The 24,922-nt window shown below is 37.9% G+C and overlaps 1 protein-coding gene across 1 annotated transcript; it reads right to left on the bottom strand.

Moving 5' to 3' along the window:
* Positions 1 to 1,658: 1,658 nt before the first annotated feature.
* LOC139712759 (non-structural maintenance of chromosomes element 4 homolog A-like) lies at positions 1,659 to 14,406 on the bottom strand. The gene is made up of 7 exons (XM_071624587.1): positions 14,376 to 14,406; positions 13,069 to 13,214; positions 11,925 to 12,049; positions 9,919 to 10,012; positions 6,805 to 6,999; positions 3,341 to 3,478; positions 1,659 to 1,922 (listed from the first exon to the last, which is right to left on the bottom strand). Exons 1-7 carry the CDS (start codon positions 14,404 to 14,406, stop codon positions 1,854 to 1,856), a joined length of 798 nt encoding a protein of 265 aa, XP_071480688.1. The 3' UTR covers positions 1,659 to 1,853.
* Positions 14,407 to 24,922: the final 10,516 nt, after the last annotated feature.

Raw genomic sequence — 24,922 nt, 5'->3', positions numbered from 1 at the left:
TAATTCATAACTTGGGTTTTAATACAGTATCTTACCTTCAGAGCAATTTTCCTCTCTATGACCCTACTAAAAAAAAAAGATAAATAATTACTGTAGTACAAAATGTTTTCTGCGCAAGCTCTTCCTAACTCTGCTGGGGTTTGCAAATTTTTTATCTTCAGATAGTACATTAAACAGATTTTTACCATTGCCTCTTCATACTGAAAGAATGCAAATGGTTGGAGAGCTGATATTCTGAGCTTTCTTGCAAGTTCATATTAACAAGAATGATTCTCATGTATGCACTGCATGTTAACTATCTACACTGAACAATCAACACTTGCTACCAAGTTGACATTGCACTGAATTGGATCACATTGCTGATGAGTCAGCCATTCTTGTCTTGTAGTACTGTAAAAGGGAAATTTTCGTGGTGTTGAAATTTTCGCGCATTTCGCGCAACCAGAAGCTAGCGCGAAAATAAAAGCACGCGAATATTTTTGCATGCCATATGTTTCAGTAGCTGATGTCTTTATTCCGCGGAATTAAAAACACGCGAAACTCTTCTTACCTGGCCAAGCGCGAAAAATTAGTCGTGCGCAAAATATCCACTTTTACAGTATGTAACGCTCAGTAATTTTACTTTCATGTCTTCCGTGTTTATCACGGCGAAAGTACCAGTTGGCGTAACACAGGATTTTCTAAGTTGAGACCAAGAAATCATGCTGACAAAGGCAATCTGTTCACTTGTAAATGTTGACCTACATGTAAAATTTCAGTGGAAAATATATCTGGGCTTTTTCATTGCATTAGCTATTATGCAGTGTGTTGACTTACCTGATGTCGACTACTGCAAAGGTTTACCACACATTATCTTCAAACAGGAAGAAACCATCATAATATCAACTCTCCATCACACAATATACTGCATTGTGTGCTCAAACTAGTGTGACTGTACTACCACTATAATCATGAACATGAAAAGACAATTACAAAAAGCCAGTATGTAAAAATTTCTGTTCACATATAGAATGTGCACACAATGTGCTATGATTCTAATAAGGCACAAACAATGTGGTATGATTAAGGCACAATTAATATGTCCAAGAGCGGCTCTTAACATGCATCAACAAAAGTGGGGAAAATACATCAGATTTCTACAAATAGTACCAAGTTACTGATGGGCAAAAAAGCACTATTCTGACAATAGACTGCGATGGTCACAGTGGATACATATTTGCATTTTTAGAGGGGAATTTCTCACTACCACTGAAGAGTATTCAACATTACTCAAAACGTCTTCTTTCATATGAAAGTTATTCGAGACTCCTGAGTTTGTCTTGAATCTTATCATCTCTGTACTATTGCAATATAGAAAGAAACTCTAAAGCTTACCAAGCCCTTTCCCCAGGGCAGAATGTACACAGACAATCTCCATTGCCATTGACTTCTCCTTTTAATTCATTGAACACAGTTTGTTTCTAAAATAGAACATGTAACTATAGTAGAAAAAAAACAACAACAACAAACTACCATACCAAGGTATCTCACACCCCTGCATAAACAGAAGCACATTAAAAAAAAAAAAATCAGCAACAACAAAATATGCACGGAAGAGGAATGCTATGCTGCTTGACACAGCAGCATGATGTATAGAAACACTCGCATTACAAGTGCAGTAAGGGGAGCAACCAATTCCAAGCATTAGTACTCCTTGTTGATGGAATACTCTTTAGAGGGACAGACACACCTCTTCAATCAGCTGCTCAGAGGTAAGATGGCACAAACTTTGAATGTCAGAAGGAATGTGTGGCCGTTGACCCTTCCCCAAAGTGGGTAGCCGGGCAGAGTGGAGCGGAGTTGCTGGATAGGACTCAAAAATGCCCGTTTTGCTCTTCTGAAGGAATTAGTGCCTCCGTGATTTCAAATGCCTCTATCAATTTCTAAAGAGAAACAAAAAAGAAGGGGGAAGGGTAAAGAAAAGACATATTCTTCACTTCGATTGTGCTTTTTTCTTCACCACATTCTTATTCAAGTCCATAAATACATGTATGTTTTGTTCTGTTTTTGTATGTGTGTTTTTTTTTTCCAAAACAAACATGATGCCATGCTTGTGTTTGTAAACTCTAAGCAAGGTTCCCATTCATAGCTTTAAATCAAGGGAACAAACAATATGCATAGGTGGGACTACACTCTAAACAAGTGTGTACTGCCAACATTTTGGCATTTATGTCAATCTGACAAGGGACAAGATATTTATCTCTATCTGCAATACTGGTTCCAACATTTGTGTCTGTTATTAAGCAAAGTAATGTTCAAAGAACAACATTACCAGCAAAAAATGTCAGTATATGTCTATGCCATATAGCTACTATCTAACCATACTCCCATGGTAACACATTTACTGTAAAACATGATACACGTATATTCGTTGCATGAAATTTCCGCGAATCGGACCCGACGGCCTTATTCGCAGCATGAAATATTTGAGAATTGCCACTGGCATTTAACGTATATAGGCCTAGTTTGGACTAGAATTTTTGTGTGCATTTTAATTTCACGAATCTCAGCTCTCGCGAAATTAAAATGCACATGAACATTCCTTGTTTTACAGTAATCTAGCCAAGTATGAGAGTGAAGCTTTGTGACAATGATGGTGTTACCCGGTACTCGTGGAACTTATATTCATGAAGGTCATGAGGTATTAAAGCATAATCAGCACACTCAACTGCAGAAAAAAAAAAACAGAAGGCATTACATCAAGACTTCCATAAGTCGTCACCAAGCAAGCTCGACAGCCTTCTACATGGCCAAGCTCACTCCAGTTTTATCCGCTTTTAGAATGATGTCATGTGTAAATGTTCTTTTTACTATTTGCTTAATTTCACATTCACTGTGCACACTATTCTTGATCAAAGTTTTCTGTTTCTTTATCACTGCTTTTGTTATTAACTTTTTATTTATGTTTTAAATATATTTTGCTCAAGCATTAATAATACTGTAAAATGAGGAATGTTCGCATACATTTTAATTTCGAGAATTTCGCGAGCACCAACATTCGCGAAATGCCAGCATTTGCGAAATTAAATTGCATGCGAAAGTTCTTGCCTACACAATATGCAATGGATGCCAGTGGCAATTCATAAAATTTTCATGCCGCAAATATATCGTGTTTTACAGTATTGTATTGGTTTCACTATGTTCAGTCCAAACTACTCCTACATAAGGGGGAACAATAATGGCAGGGCCCTCTGGCAGAGCAGTGGCAGCACTGAAGAGGCTACTCTGGATAAAAAAGACTGTATTATTACATACCATATGTTACTACAAATTGCAACTTCCCATCAGAGTAAGGACTAACCTTCCATTGCTCCACATCGATGGAGACCAGGACTTGCTTCCTCAGGATCCTGCTCCCACTCCGCTCCTCCATGTGAGGTTTGGCAGGTATGATGACGGGAAGGCCATCCTCATCCAATTTAATCTCTGCATGGCCATCCTGGATTGACGCAACATGATCAGAAAGTGATAAGATCTATCTAAAATGATATAATATGATCAACGACTACAGTGCACTCCCGTTATAACGAAATGCTCGGGACCGGCAGTTTTCTTTCGTTATCGTTATAATGAAATTCCGTTATAACCGAACAAAAACAATATATAACGAAAACAAGGAACCACGTATATATATCATATTATGTTTGCTAAATACTCATCATACACTGGAAAGCTATGTGAAATGTGATGGGATAACTGTATTACAATGATAAACGCAAGTTCCCCTCAGAAACTGTGCGTGACACAAGGAGCAAACACCCATGCAGAGACGCTATAAATATTTGTTCTGCTAAGTATTTTCGAAAGCAATTCGCATTTCGTTATAACGGAGCACATTTCTTTTGTTTTCCTTTGTCTGTGGCGCTCGGAAAAGACTTCGTTATAACGGAAATTTCGCTATAACCGTGTTCGTTATAAGCGAATTTTGTACCATAGACTTTAATGGTGATAATTTTGGGACCAGAAGATTTACTTCATTATAACGAAATTTCGTTATAACCGTGTTCGTTGTAACGGGAGTGCACTGTATCAAAATCCAAAACATCAAAGGTAGTACATACAGTCAAGCACATAAGTAATACTACACTGGCAAGCTCATTGCACTGGGTCTCAGCGTGCCACTTCGTGCGGGTGTGTGCTACGTCATGCTGGTGCGTACCGCCTGGCCCAGCCACACTAGGAGACTCCGTACCATGACAGTGCGAGTGTTTCATCGTTTCATTACTTAATTAGGTGATCCGAGTATCCTTCGGATCACCTTCTGTATCTGTACTGATTCTTTCTTTATTTCTCCGCAAAAGTTGTGCAGAGGTTAGCTCAGAAAGTGCAATGCCTATCAAGTTCAAACTTATACCATATATGTATCGTGTCCCAAAGACGACAGATCTAGTAAAATCATTGTGATCAGTCGACCATGACGTCACTATGGCGTCAGTATATGAAAACACATTCTCATTCATATCTCATTAATGGAATAGAATTTTTCAATGAAATTTACGTCACATAAAGTTCAATTCAAGGGAATTCTACTCATGTTTTCAAAATTCATCCCATCGTTAAGACGTGCGCGTACGTTAAAATACTTGTATGCTCCAATCGAGCTCAAAATTTTTTTGCATACGTTTCAGACCATTTGAAGCATTTTTTGAAAAATTGAAAAAATTTGACGGACGCGTACGCGCGCGCACATATACGCATGCACAGCTCATATGTCATAGAAATTTCCCGTTTTTTCACACGGATCGGATGTCTGAAATGTCAAGGAATATTTCTACCAAGTTTCAAGTCAATCCGACCCAATATGACGTCATACGGGCCCGTCAAAGTTGAAATTCCGCGCGCGCGTCAATGGCGCTATACAGTGCAACTATGCCAAAAAATCGCCAATTTTAAATCCGACTTTACTCGTCAGGATGAACGGTGACCCCCCATTTTCTTTACATATTCTGAAAACTGATGAGTTGTACATGTCATTTCATGGGGTGGCAATGCTGACAAAATGATTAAAAGATATCAAATTTCTTAATAAAGTAAAAAAAGTAAATTTTCAAAATGACGTCATCAAATTTCAAGTTTACTCGAGCGTATCTCACTTATCCTTTGCCAATTTTCACCCAGATTTCAGTATGTTGTAGCTTATTAAATGTTCTTTCATTATTATAATAACAATATTCTGATTGGATGACGGCATCACCTCGTAAAAATGGATTGAATGTAATCTTGTCAAATTTGACCAGTTTACGTGTAATCTCTATGGGAGTGTAGTTTTTCTGGAAATGAAAATTGACATGACTCCCTTTTTCGAGCACTAGCTCACATATGCTTCGGTGAATTTCTCCCAGATTTTAATATGTTGTAGCTGAGACTTTGGGCTATCGCGAGTGTGCTCTCTGTTTTCTCATACGACGTCGGCATCACGTCGAAAAACTTGGTTGAAATTTAAGCTTATCTTCGATGTATTGAGATATTCTTTTCTTTCTGCAACTTTCTTTGCAATAACTCAAAAAAAAAAACCTTATCAACACCATATTTTGCACATGCTTAGTTCATGTCACGTAAATTATTTCATAAAATAACAACTACTTGATCGGACATCATCTTGGGTATGTAAATTAGGGTCAAAGGTCATAAATGTTTCATCTTGTATCTTAGTGAATACATGTCCTATCTTTCCCATATTTTGCACACGTAAAGACCATGTTACAACCATCATTTCACAAAATAATCACATTTTGCTCCGATGCCATCTTCTCTGAGCAAAGTGGGGTCAAAGGTCATATGCACATCTTTCTGTATCTTCGTTATGACGTGTTATCTCTACGGGAGGGAATTTTTCTAGATGTGAAAATTGACATGATTGTCTTTATCGAGCACTAGCTCAATTACCCTTCGGTGAATTTCTCCAAGATTTTAATATATTGTAGCTGAGAATTTGGGCTATCGTAAGTGTGTTCTCCGTTTTTTCATACGACGTCGGCATCATGTCGAAAAACCTGGTTGAAATTAAAGCTTATCTTCGATGTATTGAGATATTCTTTTCTTTCTGCAACTTTCTTTACAATAACTCAAGAAAAACAGCCTTTATCACCCTCATATTTTGCACATGTCTAGTTCATGTCACGTACATTATTTCATAAAATAATAACTACTTGATCGGACATCATCTTGGGTATGTAAATTAGGGTCAAAGGTCATAAATGTTTCATCCTGTATCTTGGTGAATGCATGTCCTATCTTTCCCATATTTTGCACACGTAAAGACCATGTTACAGGGATCATTTCATAAAATAATCACTTTTTGCTCAGATGCCATCTTGTCTGTGCAAAGTGGGGTCAAAGGTCATATGTACTTCTTTTTCTATCTTCGCTATGACGTGTTATCTCTATGGGAGGGAATTTTTTAGATGTGAAAATTGACATGACTCTTTATCGAGCACTATCTTACTTATGCTTCGGTGAATTTCTCTCAGAATTTGATATGTTGTAGCTGAGACTTTGCAGTATCAGGACTCGAATCATTGATTAAAAAAAGTCGGATCACCTTAATTTGTCAGTGATGACAAATTACAATCTCTAGTTGGTTAACTGTATTCCCCAAACATTGCATCAGACTTAATGAAAAATGAACTGGCCCAAATTCTTTAACCAAAGAGGTACTTTGAGAGCAGCTTAGTACCTACAGCTACTATATCAATGCAACTTCGTGGCGGAGGCATAAAAAGATACAACGCGAAAAAGAATTATAACAAATCTGTTACTACGTACCTTTAGGACAAATGATAGATGGAAGATATTTTCGACCGTGTGGCTGAAGGAATGGGGATCAATGACAAACTCAAAGTAAGAGATGGGAACATAGTCGTCGGGATCTGCGTCCCCTTGTGTGACCTGACGCAGAATACCGACCATCCTCTCCACTTTGTTGGTCACCTCTTCCTGCCTCTTCCCCGTCGACTTCACCTGCTCCGCAGGAAGGGGGGGGGGGGGGAGGGAGAGAAAGAGGGCAGAGTCAATCAGGTTTCCCGTTACAACCTCAGCCCACTCACACGTACTACCCCAAACAGTCTACACTCACGTCCGCATATGCACCACGACTGCCACCCCGGCTACACCCAAGTCCGCATACGCACTACGACTGCCACCCCGGCTACACCCACGTCCGCATACGCACCGCGACTGCCACCCCAGCTACACCCACGTCCACATCATGCCTACTTAATCTCCTGCATCTCCAGCCTTTACTCACTCCTGAGGACGGACAGTCAACTGTCCGAAACATCGAGTCCTTTCTCCTTGCTCCATACTCTTCTCTGGTTCACAGTCCTTTTCAGGACTATCACACTCTCTAGACAGAATACTCTTGCTCGCTCTCCTTTCTCGCTTCTTCTTCCTCCCCTATCATCTCATATCTCCTTTCATTCCAACAGTCCTTTTCAGGACTCACACATGGTGAACCGCAAACCAAGCATATGTTATGTACACCAACATGCAAACTTCTTCCTTCCAAGATCCCTAGATAGATAGGTTGAGTGATAGACAAAACTAGAGAAGCACTCTGAGAGTGCAGACCTCTGCCAAGCAGCTCATTTCCACCATTGATCTTGTTCTTCTATAGAGATCAGTGATTTCCACCCATAAATGCATGCATGCTGAAAGTTGCCCAATTTCCCAATATAGAAGCCTTTTGTTACGTCATCAACTTCCAGCTGCACGGCGCACCTCGCCTTAGCAGAAATTAGAGCACACACTTTACTTTGCGTATGAAAACCTAGAAAATGTGCAGCTGTAACTCCCAAGGGCACTGACCCTACCTACCAAAATATTGAAAAGCCTTTATAAAATCCACAAGAATTCTCGGATCACTACCAAAATTTAATCATCTGTTACTTTGTCATTTTCAACCTTTCCTGTAGGTTTTATCCAAATTGGTGCACACCTTTTTCAGTTATTTTGCACACAGACAAACCAATAAACAAACAAACTATCGCCGATGAAAACATAACCTCCTCCCTTGGCGGAGGTAATAAAAGAGAAATATACAGATAAACATAGAGAAAGGAAGAGAAAAACATCTAGTTATTCATGTGTGCCAAGTTTCTTGCCAATTGCTGAAAAACTTAAGTAGCTCAATCTACAAGAATTTTTACCTCATTTTGGTGAAATGTGTTGTTACCATGGCAATGCACTTTCCACTACTACTGGAAAGCTTGTCTTGCACAACTTAAAGGACAAGTTCACCTTCATAAACATAAGGATTGAGAAAATGCAACAATATTAGTAGAACACATCAGTGAAAGTTTGAGGAAAATTGGACAATCGATGCAAAAGTTATGAATTTTTTAAATTTTTGTGTTGGAACCGCTGGATGAGGAGACTACTACAGCTTGTGAGTCATATGCGTACAACAGTATAAAGAAAATATAAAAGAAAATTCAACATATTTTCACTTTTTTCGCATAATAAAAGAGCAATTGACTTGCCTCTTTCTAAGGGCAGGGGGAATAATATTACCCATAACATGTATCGGTAACGAGTCAGGGGAATGTGTACTTTTTTCAAAAGATCGAATTTTGTGAAATTCTCTTTATATTTTCCTTATATTGTTGTACGCATGTGACATCTAAGTTATTCATACACTGCAGTAGTCTTCTCATCCAGCGGGTACCGCACAAAAACTTCAAAAAATCATAACTTTTGAACGGATTGTCTGATTTTCCTCAAACTTTCAATGATGTGTTCTACTAATATTGCTACATTCTCTCAATCCTTATGTTTATGAAGGTGAACTTGTCCTTTAATACTAAGCTCAGCATGCGTGACAAATTTCTTTTGAATCCTTTGAAAAATAGGAAAAGTAGGGGGAGGGTTGTCATCTTAGCAGTAGTAAAAATACAATGTAACAGCAGTAGCAGTGGTACTACTGTAGTAGAAGTGGTGGTAAAAGCTTAAATTGTAGAAACTGTAGTGACAGTATAATCATTACTTCAAGTAGCTGTAGAAGTTGTAGAAAAATGCAGTAAAATTAGTAGTTAAAGACTAAAGTAGCCACTGGAAAAGTACTGTAAAAGCTGTTATATTCTTTGAGGGTTATTTTCACGGATTGGGTTGTGAATTTAACAACATGCAAAAATATTGCCACCTGGTCTTAATCACATCAAATTTGGATACTAGTAGTAGGCCCTAATTAGTGCACTTACAATAGTCTTGGTGTCAAATCACAAAAGCATCTCACGCAAAATATTATTGACTTCCTCATTCGCGATAATATCTCTATGCAAAAATAACAGCTTTTAAACAAGAGACCTGGGGATCTCGTGCTCACCTGAGTATCGTACGTTCACCTTCCATGCATTCTTGCAGACTCTTACCTGAGAACATCGGAAACTTGGGGCGGGAGCAGCTTTGAGAGCTGGGGGCATGGTGTCCATTTGCATATTCCATCACACTGGTAAAAATACCTGCCAAGTACATTGTACTTTATAGAATGTTGGACTTTGCAGTTTGGAAAAAAAAAGACTTAAAGCTCTATCACTTCTGATTCTAGAGAATAATATTATTGAACATTCCTAAATTTAGGAGGTTTGGGCCCCCAGGGGCCCCCAAGTAAAGCATGGTGCCCATTCACACACTTTGAGATCCTATCCCCCTTGGAAAGTTACTTGCCAAGTTTGGTGAAAATCCATTATGTTGTTTTCAGCAAGAAGATGAAAATGTGCAATTTAGGTCCACATTTTGGATCCCTCACACCGCGCACAATGCACGACGGACGACAGACGACGCACAACGCATGCCGGACGCTGGATGAAGAGCGATCGCAATAGCTCACTTGAGCCTTTGGCTCTGGTGAGCTAAAAAGTACCAATAACAGGTGAATTTTACCTGTACTGGCACGACAGCGGGACCTGTTGGTTCTTCTGCTTTCTTGTTTCTGTTGACCACACGTTTTTTGGGAGCCTCTATTTCGTATGTACCCCTGATAGATAGAAGGACAGATAAGAAAAATAGAGAGGGAGGGCGGAAAAGAGAGTAGGATGGAGATAGTGGTTGTGAAATGAGAGAAATATATCAATTTAACAAAATACTTTCATGGAGCACTTTTTATGCCTCCGCCAACGAAGTGGCCAGAGGCATTATGCTTTCGGGTCGTCCGTTCGTACGTCCGTCCCGTTCTGTTTTTGTCGATATCTCAAGAACCGTGAGGTGGTTTTGCATCAAACTTGGTATGAGGGTATATCCTGGGGGGATAATACTTTCTTGGATTTTAGGGTCACGGGGTCAAAGGTCAAAGGTCACAGGTTATTTTGTGAAAAAAAGGTTGAAATTTCATGTTTTTCTCCATATCTCGCAAATGGTTCAAGGTATCTTCATGGAACTTAGTATATATGCATGTACCGATGGGCAGTGATTATCTACAGGGAAGTTGGGGGTCATGGGTCAAAGGTCAGGGGGTCAAAGGTCAAGGTCAACTCCTCAAAATATCACTACTTTCCTTATATTTATGCAATGCCTGAAGGATTTTTTTAAAGGGAAGATAAACCCCAAGAGCAATGTGGATTGAGTGAAAGCAGCAACATTGGTAGAACACATCAGTGAAAGTTTGAAGAAAATCGGACAATCGATGCAAAAGTTATGAATTGTTAAAGTTTTGGTGTTGGAACTGCTGGATGAGGAGACTACTAGAGGTTATGACGTATGAGTGGACAACAATACCAAGAAAATATAAAGAAAATTCTACAAAAATCCATTTTCCATGAAAATTACATATTCCATCAACTTGATATTGACATTATTCCCCCTGCTTTCTGAAAGCGGTTGGTCCATTGCTCTTTCATAATTCTAGAAAAGTGAATTTTTGTTGAATTTCCTTTATATTTTCTTTGTATTGTTGTCCACTCATACGTCATATCCTCTAGTAGTCTCCTCATCCAGCGGTTCCAACATCAAAACTTTAAAAATTCATAACTTTTGCATCGATTGTCCGATTTTCCTCAAACTTTCACTGATGTGTTCTACTAATGTTGCTGCTTTTACTCAATCCACATTGCTCTTTGGGTTTACCTTCCCTTTAAAACTTGATGTATGCATGTATAACCCAATATATATTCTGTGGGAAGTTTCTTGCCAAAAGGTCAAAAGTTAAACGGTCAAAGGTCAAGTGAAAGTGCTAAATTGCACTTCTTCCTCCATATCTCAAAAGTAACTCAAGGTATTATCATGAAACTTACATATTCATGCATGTTCTACCTAACAGTGATTCTCTTTGGAACTGTGGGGTCAAAGGTCAAAGGCCAGGTTTAGATAATACTATTTTACCATTTGATACTGAAATTATACTTTTTCTCAATACCTTGAAAATTACTCAATGCATAAACTTATAAAAGGGTCAAAAGTCAAGTAAAAATCATCAGTTCCCCCAAATACCTGCACTCTGACGTTTTAATCATTCATCCAATTGAATCTAGTTCTAGGAAAGTGAACAGTCAGCACATTTGTGGCAAACCCGTCATTTTAATATTTTGCCAATTGTGTGAAACTGTCATCACACATTGTCAAGACATTGTACTATAGACCTATTAGGAGAACCATGCATAATGGCAGAGGCATACACCAGTCGCCATAGCGACATTTCTAGTTTGTTATGCTATGCCATCAAAAATATGCTGTTCAGCTGAACGTCTCTTGACTGGATCAGACTAGAATAATTATTAGCTAACTGATGCATAATGACATATGACTGTGCATCACAAAACCAACAAAAAGCTACACAAGTGGATTTCTATCAGGCCTGCGAACATGTCTTAGGGGTCAACTTTGGATTTAGAATTTTTTAGATTCGGAGTCTGATATTTTTTGTGAGAGCCAGGTATGAGTCACATGTTACTTACATGAAGTGTAAGGCGGAGGCTCTCTTGAAACACGTGGACACCTGGTTACCTAGTCTTGACCAACCAGCCTCCTCGATGTCCATGGGACGAGCGTTATCCATTCTCCTTCCTCCCATGAAGGTTCTCTGCAATAGATCACACGCCCAAAAATTTTTGAGGACAATGTCAAAACCCTGGATCACATCAACGGCATTTAACATCTTGGCCCCGTTTCATAAAAGATGTTAGGATGGCAACTCTTGCTGGAATGGTGACTTCCCATGGCAACAGCCAATCAGAAAGTTGGATTCTTGTCATTACCATGACAACTGTCATTCCAGCAAAATTTGCTATCATATCATTTTTTTATAAAATGGGGCCCTGGAAAGCCCCCTGCCCAAATCTATACTTCAAATCACACATTGCCAAATTGGGCTCCATCAAGCATAAACATAAAAGTTTTGGGAGACTTGGATGATCTGTGCAAAAGTGATGAAGTTTTAAAGTTTAAGTTAAAACTATATGCCGTTATCACTGGATAAGACTACAATTCATGATGTCACAATAGGGACACAACCACTTCTCGTTATCGCTGAATAAGACTACAACAATTTGTGATGTCCAAGTAGAGAAACAATAATCCTGTAATGAAAATATATAGAGAATTCATCATATTTTCATGTTACTAGCATAATGAAAGAGCCCTTGACTTACCTCTTTCAGAAGGTGAGGGTACCAATATTACCCTCGACATATGTCAATTAAAAAGTTGAAGGAATGTGTGCCTTTTATAAAAAAATCAAGATCTTGTGAAATTTTCTATGTACTCTCTTTATATCATTGCCCTTAAAAATAAATGCTGCCTAAACAGTCTCGTGGTTTTTAGCTGAACTGACTGACCACATAGGAAACAGATCCACAGTACCATTAGGTGACAGTTCAGAGATAACATGGAAACTCTAAAGCTACTGTACAGTACTTCTGTCACAATTGGAGACAACTTCAAACTTCTACACCTTGTAATAACATTCAAGACAACACAACACTAGGAGCGACACAATCTTTCATTGTGAAGGCTCGGCGCTCATTCGCTACATGAGTAGTGATACAGGGTATGGTCTCAGTCATGGAAATCAATAGCATTTTATGCTGACTATATACTCACCAATTTTTCCATGAAAACATTGGGATCAAATTTGTCATCCACGTGGACTTTCTTGGCTCTCTGTACGGCCAGGCTGGAGACTGTACTGAGAATCTGTGCATCCAGGACCGTCTCTGACGTTGCCGCGACATTTTCTAGCTGGGTTACTGTAGAAACGGAGTGTAGTAAGTTTGGGTAGACATCTCATTAGTGTTGTTGTTGTTTTGGGTTTTTTTTTTGGGGGGGGGCGGGGCAATTCAATGTTGTTGTTTTTTTCATTATTATTATGTTACTAAACAATGTAAAATGCAAAGCCTATGTTGTTACCTGGAATAAGCAGAAGACACAAGGCACAAAAAAGAAAAAAAAAAAGAAAAAATGCATACAAGACTCATGTCACATTATCAAAAGAAATGAACTACAGAATGATATACGTTTTAACTGTCAGATTCAAATAATACTGTGCTCAATTAGTTTGTTCAATTGACTTTGTATTTCATTTATGTATGAAAAGGAAATTCAGAAATAAATTGAGAATCAGAATATACCTTTTTAATACATAATACAAGAATATAATCAACCATTACAGATGCTTAATCACAAAAAAATAAGTAAATAGCATTCATAAACAAATTGAAATCTGAATATATCTTAATTCTAAAACATATATTTCTATCGTAGTTACAAAATGTTCTCTCATTCTTTAGAACTATCAAATATGATTTATGAGTGCTATATATGTACACACACAAACACAATACATTTTCTCTTTTTTTTTTCTCTCTCTCTCTGGTGTACCTTAGGAAAATTGATCTGTTTGAAACTTGTGAAATTCTACCCCATACTCTGCTGTACATTTTGTGAAGTTAAGTTTGTTGGGAAGGGGGGGGGGGGGGTTAGCAGAGACCAATTTATTGTGGACATGGAATGGGATGGCTAACATGAAAAAGTCACTTGAAAGACTGCTTTAATGGTCTTCACTACATGGTACATGGGATTAAAGACTCATATTGACTGATATTTACATAACATCTATACACTAGATAATGAGTGCTTTGAGATAGAGGTCATGCCTGGGTTAGCAATGGAACCAAAATAAAAGTACAAATTATAAACTACAGGCAGATACAGTGGAAGTTCAATACGTACATGGGGCTTCAGATGTCTTCAAAACTGTGTTCAAATTGTCATAGTAAATTAACGCTGAATGCGATCAATGCACTTAACCGAAGACACATTCCAGTGGCTTGCACACGATTGAACTCGCAATGAAATACGGGAGATGATCACAAAACGACAGGATGAAACCATGAAATCTGCACACTGACCTGCATCAAACAATCTCTGGCCGTCTCTCATGACTTCATTCAAACGGTCTGAATTAGGATTGGTCAAATCCGAACCAGTTCCTGTTCAAAACATTTAGAGAAACAAACAAAAACAGGAAACAATAAATGGGCACGAACAGTAAGAAGAACTTCTGAATGAAATTTGTCTGAGGTTTGACCACTGCCATAAATGAGATTTCATATAAATTTTAAATGCCTTTGAAATATTGCATGCAAAGCCAAGTGAAAATTCATTAGGGTAAAAAAAATATCTTTTTACATGCAAATGGTCAATGACAAAGGAACACAAAAGCTGAATACTACACTCATAATAAACATCTGACTGACACTTTCAACTGTGCATGAATCTGCATAAGACAGAGGATATAAACTGACTTCACATGATAATAATGAAGGTTTGAATCTGTTTTGTCTACTTTGTATTTAGCTCTTGAACAGGTGACTTTTGTGTATCTACTTTTGACTTTATTTGTATCATCAAGTTCAATGGGTAATGAAAAAGAAAAAAAAAAATCCTTTGATTGTAAGCATTTGTCATGTCAGTTATATCTATCACAGGTTTATCTACCATCTAATACCAAATCCTATCTGCATGGTCTTACTGATAATCCGTTCCAGCAGGTCTCGCTGGTTTCGCCGGATGGCTCTCCTTTCTTCCTCCACATTCCTGTCTCTCTCCGTCATGTTGCCACGCAATACTTTCGTTTTGTGTCAGTGTCCACTCAAAGCAAATCAGCTGCTGTCAAAGACAGTGAAAATATCATGGAAAAAAAGATTTATGCAGAATTTTGCTGACTAAATCTGAAAAGTTACATCTGCAAATGCCAACTGGCATTTGAATAACTGTTTACATGCATACACACACACACACACACACACACACACACACACACATGCACACATTATAAATACATGTTCAGTTCAGTTCAGTTCAGTTCAGTTTTTATTTCTGCATTTCAAAATCAATACAAATCAACAAATCAACAAAATACTTACATAGTCATTTACACAGCTAATATTCGTAACGTTTGGATCTTACATACATTTTCTTTTTTTTTCAAGAACGAATATCATATATGAAAGGAAGCAATAGGAAATGATAAAAATGAAATGCAGGGGACCATCATCATAAGCTAAGCTTGACGAGGAAGATGGCCCCAGGTAAAGAGATACATAAAGAAAATCTTGCCACTCACTGAGTGGGGGGTAATTGTGCAAAGGGCACAACGAAGAGATACATAAAGAAAATCTTGCCACTCACTGAGTGGGAAGTAATTGTGCGAAGGAAGTGCGGTGCAGTGCGGTGTGCATTGTGTTGGGATGAATCTTGGTTTGTACGTTGAGTGTTATTTTGTGTATCAGTGTGATGAGGTGAATGTTACTTCAGTTATGGCCGTGAACTCATTGTTTAGGGTGTTTGTTGACCAGGTGGTATGAATATTTATGTGTCAGAAGTATACTGGATTATGAGGGTGTTTTTTAGTTCTCGTTTGAAAATGTTCAACGACGTACATTGATTTAAATTAGGGGGTAAAGAATTCCAAATATCTCGTCCATTGTGTTTTAATGATTTTTGAGCTAAAATGATTCTGGGGTTTTCGAGATGGTAATCGGACGACTGACGTGTTGGATATGAATGAACGGTGGAATTTGGAGTGAAGAAGCCATCAAAAATTTTTGGAAGACAATTAAATGTATATTTATACATAAAAACAGCAGTTTGAAAGGTGTGAAGATCCTCAATTTTCAATGTTTTTAGTTGACGAAATAGGGGATTGGATGGGGATAAGTAACGGGAATTGGTAATCAAACGTACAGCACGTTTTTGGAGAGTAAAAATTGGATTAATTTTAGTTGAGCCACAGTTTCCCCAAACGATATTGCAGTATGTGATATGTGGTAAGATCAATGCATTGTATAGAATAGTCAGGGAATTTTGAGAAATGAAGTTTTTCAGTCGATATAAAATTCCTACAGTTCTTGAGACAGACGTGTGGATATTATGAATGTGATCGTTCCAAGTTAAACTTGAGTCAATTGTGATTCCTAAAAATTTAGTAAATCTTACTTCAGTTAAGGATAATCCATCAATATCAATATTATAACTGCTGTTAATGTTCTGTGAAGCAGTAGGTTTAAAACGTATAAAATTTGTTTTAGAGACATTAAGGGATAATTTATTACATATAAACCATTGGGAGACTTTGTCTATTTCCGTGTTCAGAGTATTAAATAGTGTTTCGAGGTTCTCATGGGAGTAAAAAATATTAGTATCATCCGCAAAAAGTATAAATTTAAGAATTTTTGATGTATTTATTATATCATTAATATATACAAGGAACAGTAGGGGGCCAAGAATTGATCCCTGGGGAACACCACATACAATATTAGAATTCGGAGATTTAGATGACTTAAATAGTACATATTGCTTTCTGTTGGATAAATAATCAATAATCCAAGAAAGTGCTAAACCACGAATACCATATCTTTTTAATTTGTAAATTAATATATCATGATCTATGGTATCAAAAGCCTTTGATAAATCCATGAAAATTCCTATAAAATGTTTTTTATTTGCAAAAGATTCAGTAATCTTATCTAACAATTGAATTATAGCTAAATCGGTGGAATGGCCCTTTCTAAATCCAAACTGATTAGGTATAAGTAGGTCATTTACATGAAGAAAAATGTACAGGCGTTTATGAATAATTTTTTCCAGAATCTTAGAAATACTAGGTAATAAAGATATTGGTCTATAATTTGTTAAAAGAGAAGGGTCGTCTTTTCTTTTGAAAATTGGAACTACTTTCGCAATTTTTAATGAGTTTGGGCATATTCCAGAAGACAGTGAAAGATTGAAAATATAAGATAAAGGTGTGGTTATTTGTTTGATGATTTTCTTCAGTATATAAACACTTATTTCATCATGGCCACTAGATCTACTTGGCTTTAATCTGTTAACAATCTCCAGTATTTCTTCCTCATCTGTTGGGGTAAAGAAAAGGGATTTGTCGCAGTTTGGTGGAAGAAATTCAGTAAAGTTTGAATGAACATGTTTGTTTTTTATTTTTGAAGCTAATTGGGGGCCAATATTTACGAAGTATGAGTTAAAAGCATCAGATATTTCATCAGGGTTTGTGAGTTCTTTGTTGTCATTATAAAAAAAGGACGATGTTTCCTTATTATTTTTACCTGTTATTTCATATATAGTTTCCCATAAGCCATTTACGTTATCCTTTTGATTATCAAACTTATCGGAATAATACATTTTACGAGAAATACGAATCAAATTACTGAGTATATTTCTATACTTTTTGTAATCTGTAAAATGTTTTATATTGTGGGTAGTAATCGCCAGTTTATACAATTTATTACGGGTTTTTATTGAATTGATGATTCCTTTTGTAATCCAGGGATGTTTGTTCTTTCTACGTGTTTTTTTCTTAACTAAAGGAATGTTTTTTCAATAATAATATAAAAGTTTATCTAGGAAAATATCATAAGCTTTATCGGCGTTATTTTGAAGATACACTTCTTGCCATTCTTCCTTCACTAAATCAAGATTAAGTAATTCAATATTCTCGTCTGATTCTTTTCTGTACATTACTGGCCTGGGTTTTGAAATACTTTTTTATGTATACAAGACTACAAGACTATGTATACAAGACTCGACTATGTATACAAGACTCGACATTAACGGTGGTCCAGGACCACCAGAAACAGACTTTGGGCCACCACTTTTTATTAAAGAAAAGGTGTGTTTTGATGGCCTGGTGGGGCCATCAAGAATTCACGAGTGTGCACATTGTTCTTTGTGCGTTTTTCCATAAAAAAAGGGAGAATAACTGGTGACTCAATGCTTCATATCTGCATGCAAAGCAGCTTTAGCTGCCATGACCAGGGTTGCAAGATAAGTTTTCACAGCCAAACTCAGGCTATTTTACAGCCTACTTTGGCCGAATTAGTTTCTCTCTCTTTCACTGGAATTTCAATCCAATAAAAAAGTAGATATAAGATCTAATCCAACACATTGTATGTATTCATTTCAATGTTTCACTGAATTATTTCATCTCCTAAAGTTTTACTTTCTGATTTCTTACGAATCTTAGTCACAGGAAGTGCCATTTGACACACTCTGTCATACCTGCCAATTTTCAGATAATTGTCATGGTTTATTGTATCATTTTAATGTTTCATCAAATGATTTAACTTCATATGTTATTCTTTATGGGGGGGGGGGCTACCATTACGAATCTTAGTCACAGGAAGTGCGATTTGACACACTCTGTCATACCTGTTAATTTTCAGATAATTGTCATGGTTTATTGTATCATTTTAATGTTTCATCAAATGATTTAACTTCATATGTTATTCTTTATTTGGGGGGGGGGGGGGGGGGGCTACCAAATTTCACTGTTGGTTCACCGAAAAATGCAATTTGATGATTTTGGTGCCCCTCCCCCCATGTAGCTACAAGATCTAGATCTTGGAAATAATGAATATGGGATGGGTAGCCTGAACTGAGTAAGGTAATTTTTTTTTTTTTTTAATAAATTGGCTTACAGCCAGGATACTGTTCTACATGGCCATACTGTATCTTAGTTCTTACAAATAATCAAAAGCTATATGAGTATGAACTGCGACCAGCTCATATTCAAAATGTGTTCAGGCTTCGAATGTAAAGGATTTGGTGTCTCAGATGTGGTGGTATTGGACATGACATTCAACTTTAAAATTTGATTTATTTTCAATTTGAATATAATGCATCTAGATGTAACAGTAACGCAAGCTGCCCATAGCTCGACCATACCGCCAGCCAAAGTTTGGCTGCCAGCTACATGTGAAACCTTAACCCTGGGGCACTACGTTCTACACAGTTATGAGCCTTTGCGTTAGGGCTGGTCGCGCAGTTCATGATTAGACATGAAACCTACATACTGATGTACATATGTATGCTTTTGCGCGCAGTCAAATTTTGGCACGGGACGTCCAACCTTGGTGCTGTTTTTTAGTTCAATTGTTTACAACTCATGTCATAACCATGTAAGGCCAAGTAAAAAAAGATAGTAGTTTCTCGTCCGGGTTTTTTGAGCAAGGCGATGAGGGAGGTCCTTACTATTTGATATCTTACTATTTTTTCGAGGATTGTCAAAATGAAAGTAATATGTGTTTTCGTCCGGTAATTCTGAGAAAGGTAACGAGAGAGGGCTTTACTATTTTCTATATCCAATTTATGAAATGAATATCACTCTGGTAGCTGTGTTATGAGAGACCAGGTCCCAAGTGTACGTCTTGCCTGCACTCTGCTTTTTCAAACAAATAGATTATGTACTATACTTGAAATGAAACTTCATGCATGCAGAAATACATTTACTTTTTCTTTCCACTACAGAATGTCCAGGGAAAATGGCCATTTTAATACTGGTATTTAGTGTTGTAATGGCATTTCTGATACCAGTGTACTTGCAATTCTGATGTATTGTGCTATTAAATGAAACACTGTATAAAACATGTCTTTTAACAAAGAATGTACGACTGAAATAAATTCCATGATATTCAAAACTCTGCTTTATTCATCATTGGTGTTTGTGACTTTTTGTGTCCACACAGCTGGTATGGTCTGCATTTCTTCACAGTACAATTGTAGCACATTCAACTGGAAACTGGCTTGTACAATTGCAGATGGATGTCAAAATAATACTGATATGGCATTATAGCATTAAACATTTAAAGATGTTTCTTCATGTTATAAAAAGACATTTGATAATCACTCATCATTTGGATGATAAATGCTTGTATACCACACTACAGATGATACGACTCACGGCCGTGTCCGTTAATTTACATCGTAAAGAAAAGTATCCCGCAGAAATACGAGACAAACCAGAATCTGTGGAAAAGTTATTTATTTTGTAGATACACCCATTTGATAATTATACATTTGCTGGAAAAGCGCATTCATTTTCTCTTCAAAATAGAACAATACATCGCCGTCAGATGCAACGTTACGGAGCAGAGTGTACGGGCTTCTACACATTCGAATGTGTTCATGCCTGCGTGCAGACAGCCAACAGGCGTAGACCAGGGCCCTGTTGCATAAAACCCTTACCGCTGGACTTACCGCTCCTTTCTAGCGGTAAGTTTTCAAATCAGCGGTAAATTTTATAATCCTTGATGCTGATTGGCTGTGACGCCTAATTTTGATGGTATAGTTGGACCATTGAAATTCAATGGTAAGTTTTATGCAACGGGCCCCAGGGGATGGTACCGGTGACCGACCCTGGACAGCTACAAAAGACACGCACTGCACACTTTGCGAATTGCCAATACGGTGCGGCACGGCCACTGCACCGGCACCGTACCTTCCGACACTGCACACACATGCACATAGTCACAATGACATGAAAAGGTATACAAACTCGATACAATCCTCACAAGCATTTGTACAGTACAATTCATCCGCTTGAAATATGAGAAACGGGGAAAAATATGAACAATGCGCGAAATATGCATGGAATATCAGCGATTGATCGCAAAAATGTTGCCGCTATCGCGTTCACGACGTACCGAGTGCGCTGTACATCACAGCTAGCCCAGGCCCGCCAGCGACGCGCCGGCCGGGCGCCCATCCAACTACAGTTAGTTCGACGCTGCTTTGTGGGTCATTCCTTCTTGCCGAGCTCGCATAACGCAGTGTGAAATGCATGCGTTATACGCACTACCGAAGCTATCCCAGCTGTGTCACTACAGCGAAGTAGAGGACGCAAGGCGTAATTAGAAATGAGACATCACGATTGGTAGGTGAATTGCCGATTTTTTTTTCGGCGGCCGAAAAAATAGTGAATATAAAAAAAGTCAATGCGGGAACTGAAAATCGATGCGGGCGGGGAGCGGGCTGGGACGAGAATTATGAATTTCTTGGTATTTTCAGCGCCATTTTGAAAATAGTAAATAGTAAAAAAATCGATGCGGCGGCCAAAATCGATGCGCGCGAGGATGAGAAACTGGTTTCTTTTTTTACTTAGCCTAAAATTTGGTTCCTCCATTACGCAATATAATAGTCCCCTTCTGTCAAAAGTGATGATTTTTCTACTTACCGGTAACTTTGGTCAAGCATATTATCAAACCTGTCTGTAGGATGACAACTGATCCACTTGAACCTGTGACTGTGTGGCTGTGTGCATTATACAGGGCCTAACTGTTAGGTCCTGCATCTGTCCCTGTGCATATAAGGTTCCGAATCCTTCAAGTTCAAGTGGATCCGTTGTCATACTAACCCCCCCCCCCCCCCTCGTGGCCTCGGGGCTTCCCTCCCACTTTACCTCGCACTAGATTCCTACTTTACACTTCACACTGTTACAGTTAGAAACTTAGTACTTAAGCATCTCTGGCTCATCTGCCAGACTCTGGATCTGTATCTGGCAATTTGCAATGAATGAAGTCCCATTGGCTAAACGTACTAACGTTAGTACCTGGTAATTTTACTACTAAGTGTACTACCGCTGTACTACTACGACTAGATTCTAACGTCAGGTACTACAACTAGTCTAGCTACTAGAATTCTACATGTACTGTCAGTGTCAGTAGATCTAGCAGTGAGTTAGAAGTCTAGATCTAGATCTATATTCTTGACCTATAAATTTACTATAGATCTACCTACTAGTAGACATCTAGATTCCATTTCAGCTGACATGTGGTAGATCATACGGGGTAGCATATTCGTTAGAATTAGATCATAACTCAGTAGAATTTCTAACTGGTTAGACGAGATAGGACCTACATTACAATTTTACTGCCTGCACTCGATTTGCATGCTGCAGCCTGCAGCCTGCATTGCAGGTGACAAAAATCAAAACATCCACAGCGACACACATGCGCATCGATCTTCACAATAAATCCCTATAACTTTTTACTATAATCAAACCTTACCAGGGTTTCCTTTGTCGAACTACTTCTGCCCTCTAGAGTGTCTACTCGTACTCGCTGTACGTTGATCAAGACTCGAGCTGTAAAACTAGGAATTGGAATTTAAAAGCCTTTTTAGTTTCGTCCTCCTGCTCCTTGTTGGTTTCATTTCCAGGAATGATGCAGAAACAACCAAAGATCGAACGTACAGACACGAGTACGTACACACGATCTACTTACAATTCGCGGGTACACAAATTGCAGCGCACACGTGTACGTACGTACGCGCTGCATGCCGGCCTATCGCTATCCAGGGAAGAACGACTGTGGTAGCGCGGGAACTTGTGTAGCAGTGTGCCAGTGGGGAAGAGAACAACAACAACAACAATGGTCTGCGGGAATTCCCCACGAAGGACAAAAGATCACGGAGTGGATTGTGGACGCGCGCCGACTGTTTGTTTTTTTTTCCTCCAAATTTTTGTTTTATTTCGATGTCAATCGCTGTGGTACATTCCGCTTGAATGTGTGCATAAACAAAATGAATACTACCTACGAAACAGAATATCTCCTGTCAAGGAATGCACATAATCATTCTACTTGAATGCTCAAACAGGCACATAATGTACAAAATATAATCACATAAAATATACCCCATTATGTATCTATAAAACTCACAACATAATACCTCCTGTCAAGGAACACATTCAAATCATTCTACTTGAATATTCTTGTAAACAAATGTACCGATTTTCAAATATACAGAACACACTATCTCCACTCAAAAAGAGCACCAAAAAAAAAATATATATATGAATGAAAAAAGTGAAGAAAAAAATCCCGAACTTCCCGTCCCCGATAACACATACATAAATTATCTTTCTTTAAACCGACTGGTGCTTGCAAGAGAGTTGTTTTGTTTTTGTTCTTGTTTACAGACCAGGGTGTATACCGAAAGAGTCACAAAATCAAAAAGACCAAATTGTTGGCATCTACACTAAAGAAATGAGATAAAGAAATGAGATATTTTTATGATCTTTTGTTCAAGACTAGCCGCGACTTCTGTACTTAATCAAAGACATGATCGGACAAAAAGCAAGGGTTCAATTCATCCTTAGGCTTCTTCTAGTATCTTGTCGGTACGTTGTATTTCAGGTTCTCCTCATCTAACAAAATAATTGCATATATTATAATAATATAAATGTCAATGCACGCAAATGGCATTTTTTTGCAGTGAATGCCACTACGGATATACATAGATAGAAAGTGTAAATAGAGGACGCTGCTCAGTAGCGACCACCAGTGGCACTTTCTCCGTCCGCGTTTGACGTTTATTTTTTATCTTTTTACCATAATTTCCTGTGTGTCAATGTTTGTAAGTCTGTCATCATGTCTGGTAAAACATGTGTATTCCGTGTCTTCTCGGTCATATTCGTTTTGTGTTGCCATGACAGCCGTAAAATATCAGTCAGTTTTTGTGGTTTTTTGTTCCAGTTTCGTTGACAAAAAGAATAAAAGATGATTTTTTTTTTGCTGTAATTTGCTGAATAAGAAATTATGAAGAAATTATGGTTGTGAATGACCCTGAAACGTTTTCTTTTATTCTTATTATTGTTTCTTTTATCTTTTATTTTTCATGTGACATATAGGCATTAAACAATAGATATAATAAAAATTATTGAAAGAACAGTAGTTTTCAAAGATTAACATTTTATTTTGTGTCATTTTGAATTTTTCACACTTGTTTTGCCTGTACAGTACTATCATATTATCATCAATCATTCTGGCGCCTTGGAAGGGCAAAGTAGTTTGGGCTTTATAGGGTTAAAGAAAATGATCTATTGCATGTAATAGGTTTGCAGTCTGCTGTTTGTGTTGATCGTAACTTTCAATGAAATAAGTAATTGTGTCGTGAGATGTGTTTGTATTATCATGTTTATTGTAGTTATGTACAAATGTCAAAAGAAAATTTCTATACATGTCCCATCATAGACCAAAAGATGAATCTGAATCTGTAAGGAAAACCTAATCCTCTCAAAGAATACACGTCATTTTTTTAGTGCTGCGTATTTCGGGGGGGGGGGGGGCAGAGATCAACAAGGTAATCTAGGCCTAAATGACAGCTCCCCCCCCCCCCCCCCGCAACCCCGCATGAACACAAGGATATAAAAACCTTCGGAACTAACATAGGTGTTGTGATTTGTTACCCTATTTTTTCGATTTTTCCTTTTTTTTTTTTTGTCCAGGCCCAAAAACGTTTTTTTTTTTTTTTTTTTTTTTTTTTTTGGAGGGGGGGGGGGGGGGGAGGGTTGCAGCCCCCAAACCCTATGGTGGCTGCGGCTCCAGTGGTTGGACAAGCTTTCTTTTTAGAGACACTATTAGTTCGGCATTATTAGATTCAGAAAATAAGTACAATTTTCAAAGAGATTTTCTCACTTCCCACTCAAGGCGTCCCCTCAAGCAGACTCGTGTCATACTCGAATGTTGAAATGTAAAAGCATTTTCCATTGCTCAGGTGCTGTAAAATTTCCTCCTCTTTCACGAAGTTATTCGACATGATGCTATAAAATAAGCCATTCTGTCCAATATCCAAGTTTATTTGTGTGTATTGTTTGTTTTCTATT

The sequence above is a fragment of the Diadema antillarum genome, unplaced genomic scaffold (assembly GCF_040938485.1).
Source record: "Diadema antillarum isolate AM-2024a unplaced genomic scaffold, OU_Dant_1.0 scf00000005, whole genome shotgun sequence".
NCBI lineage: Eukaryota > Metazoa > Echinodermata > Echinoidea > Diadematoida > Diadematidae > Diadema > Diadema antillarum.
This window is presented reverse-complemented; position numbering and strand designations above follow the sequence as displayed.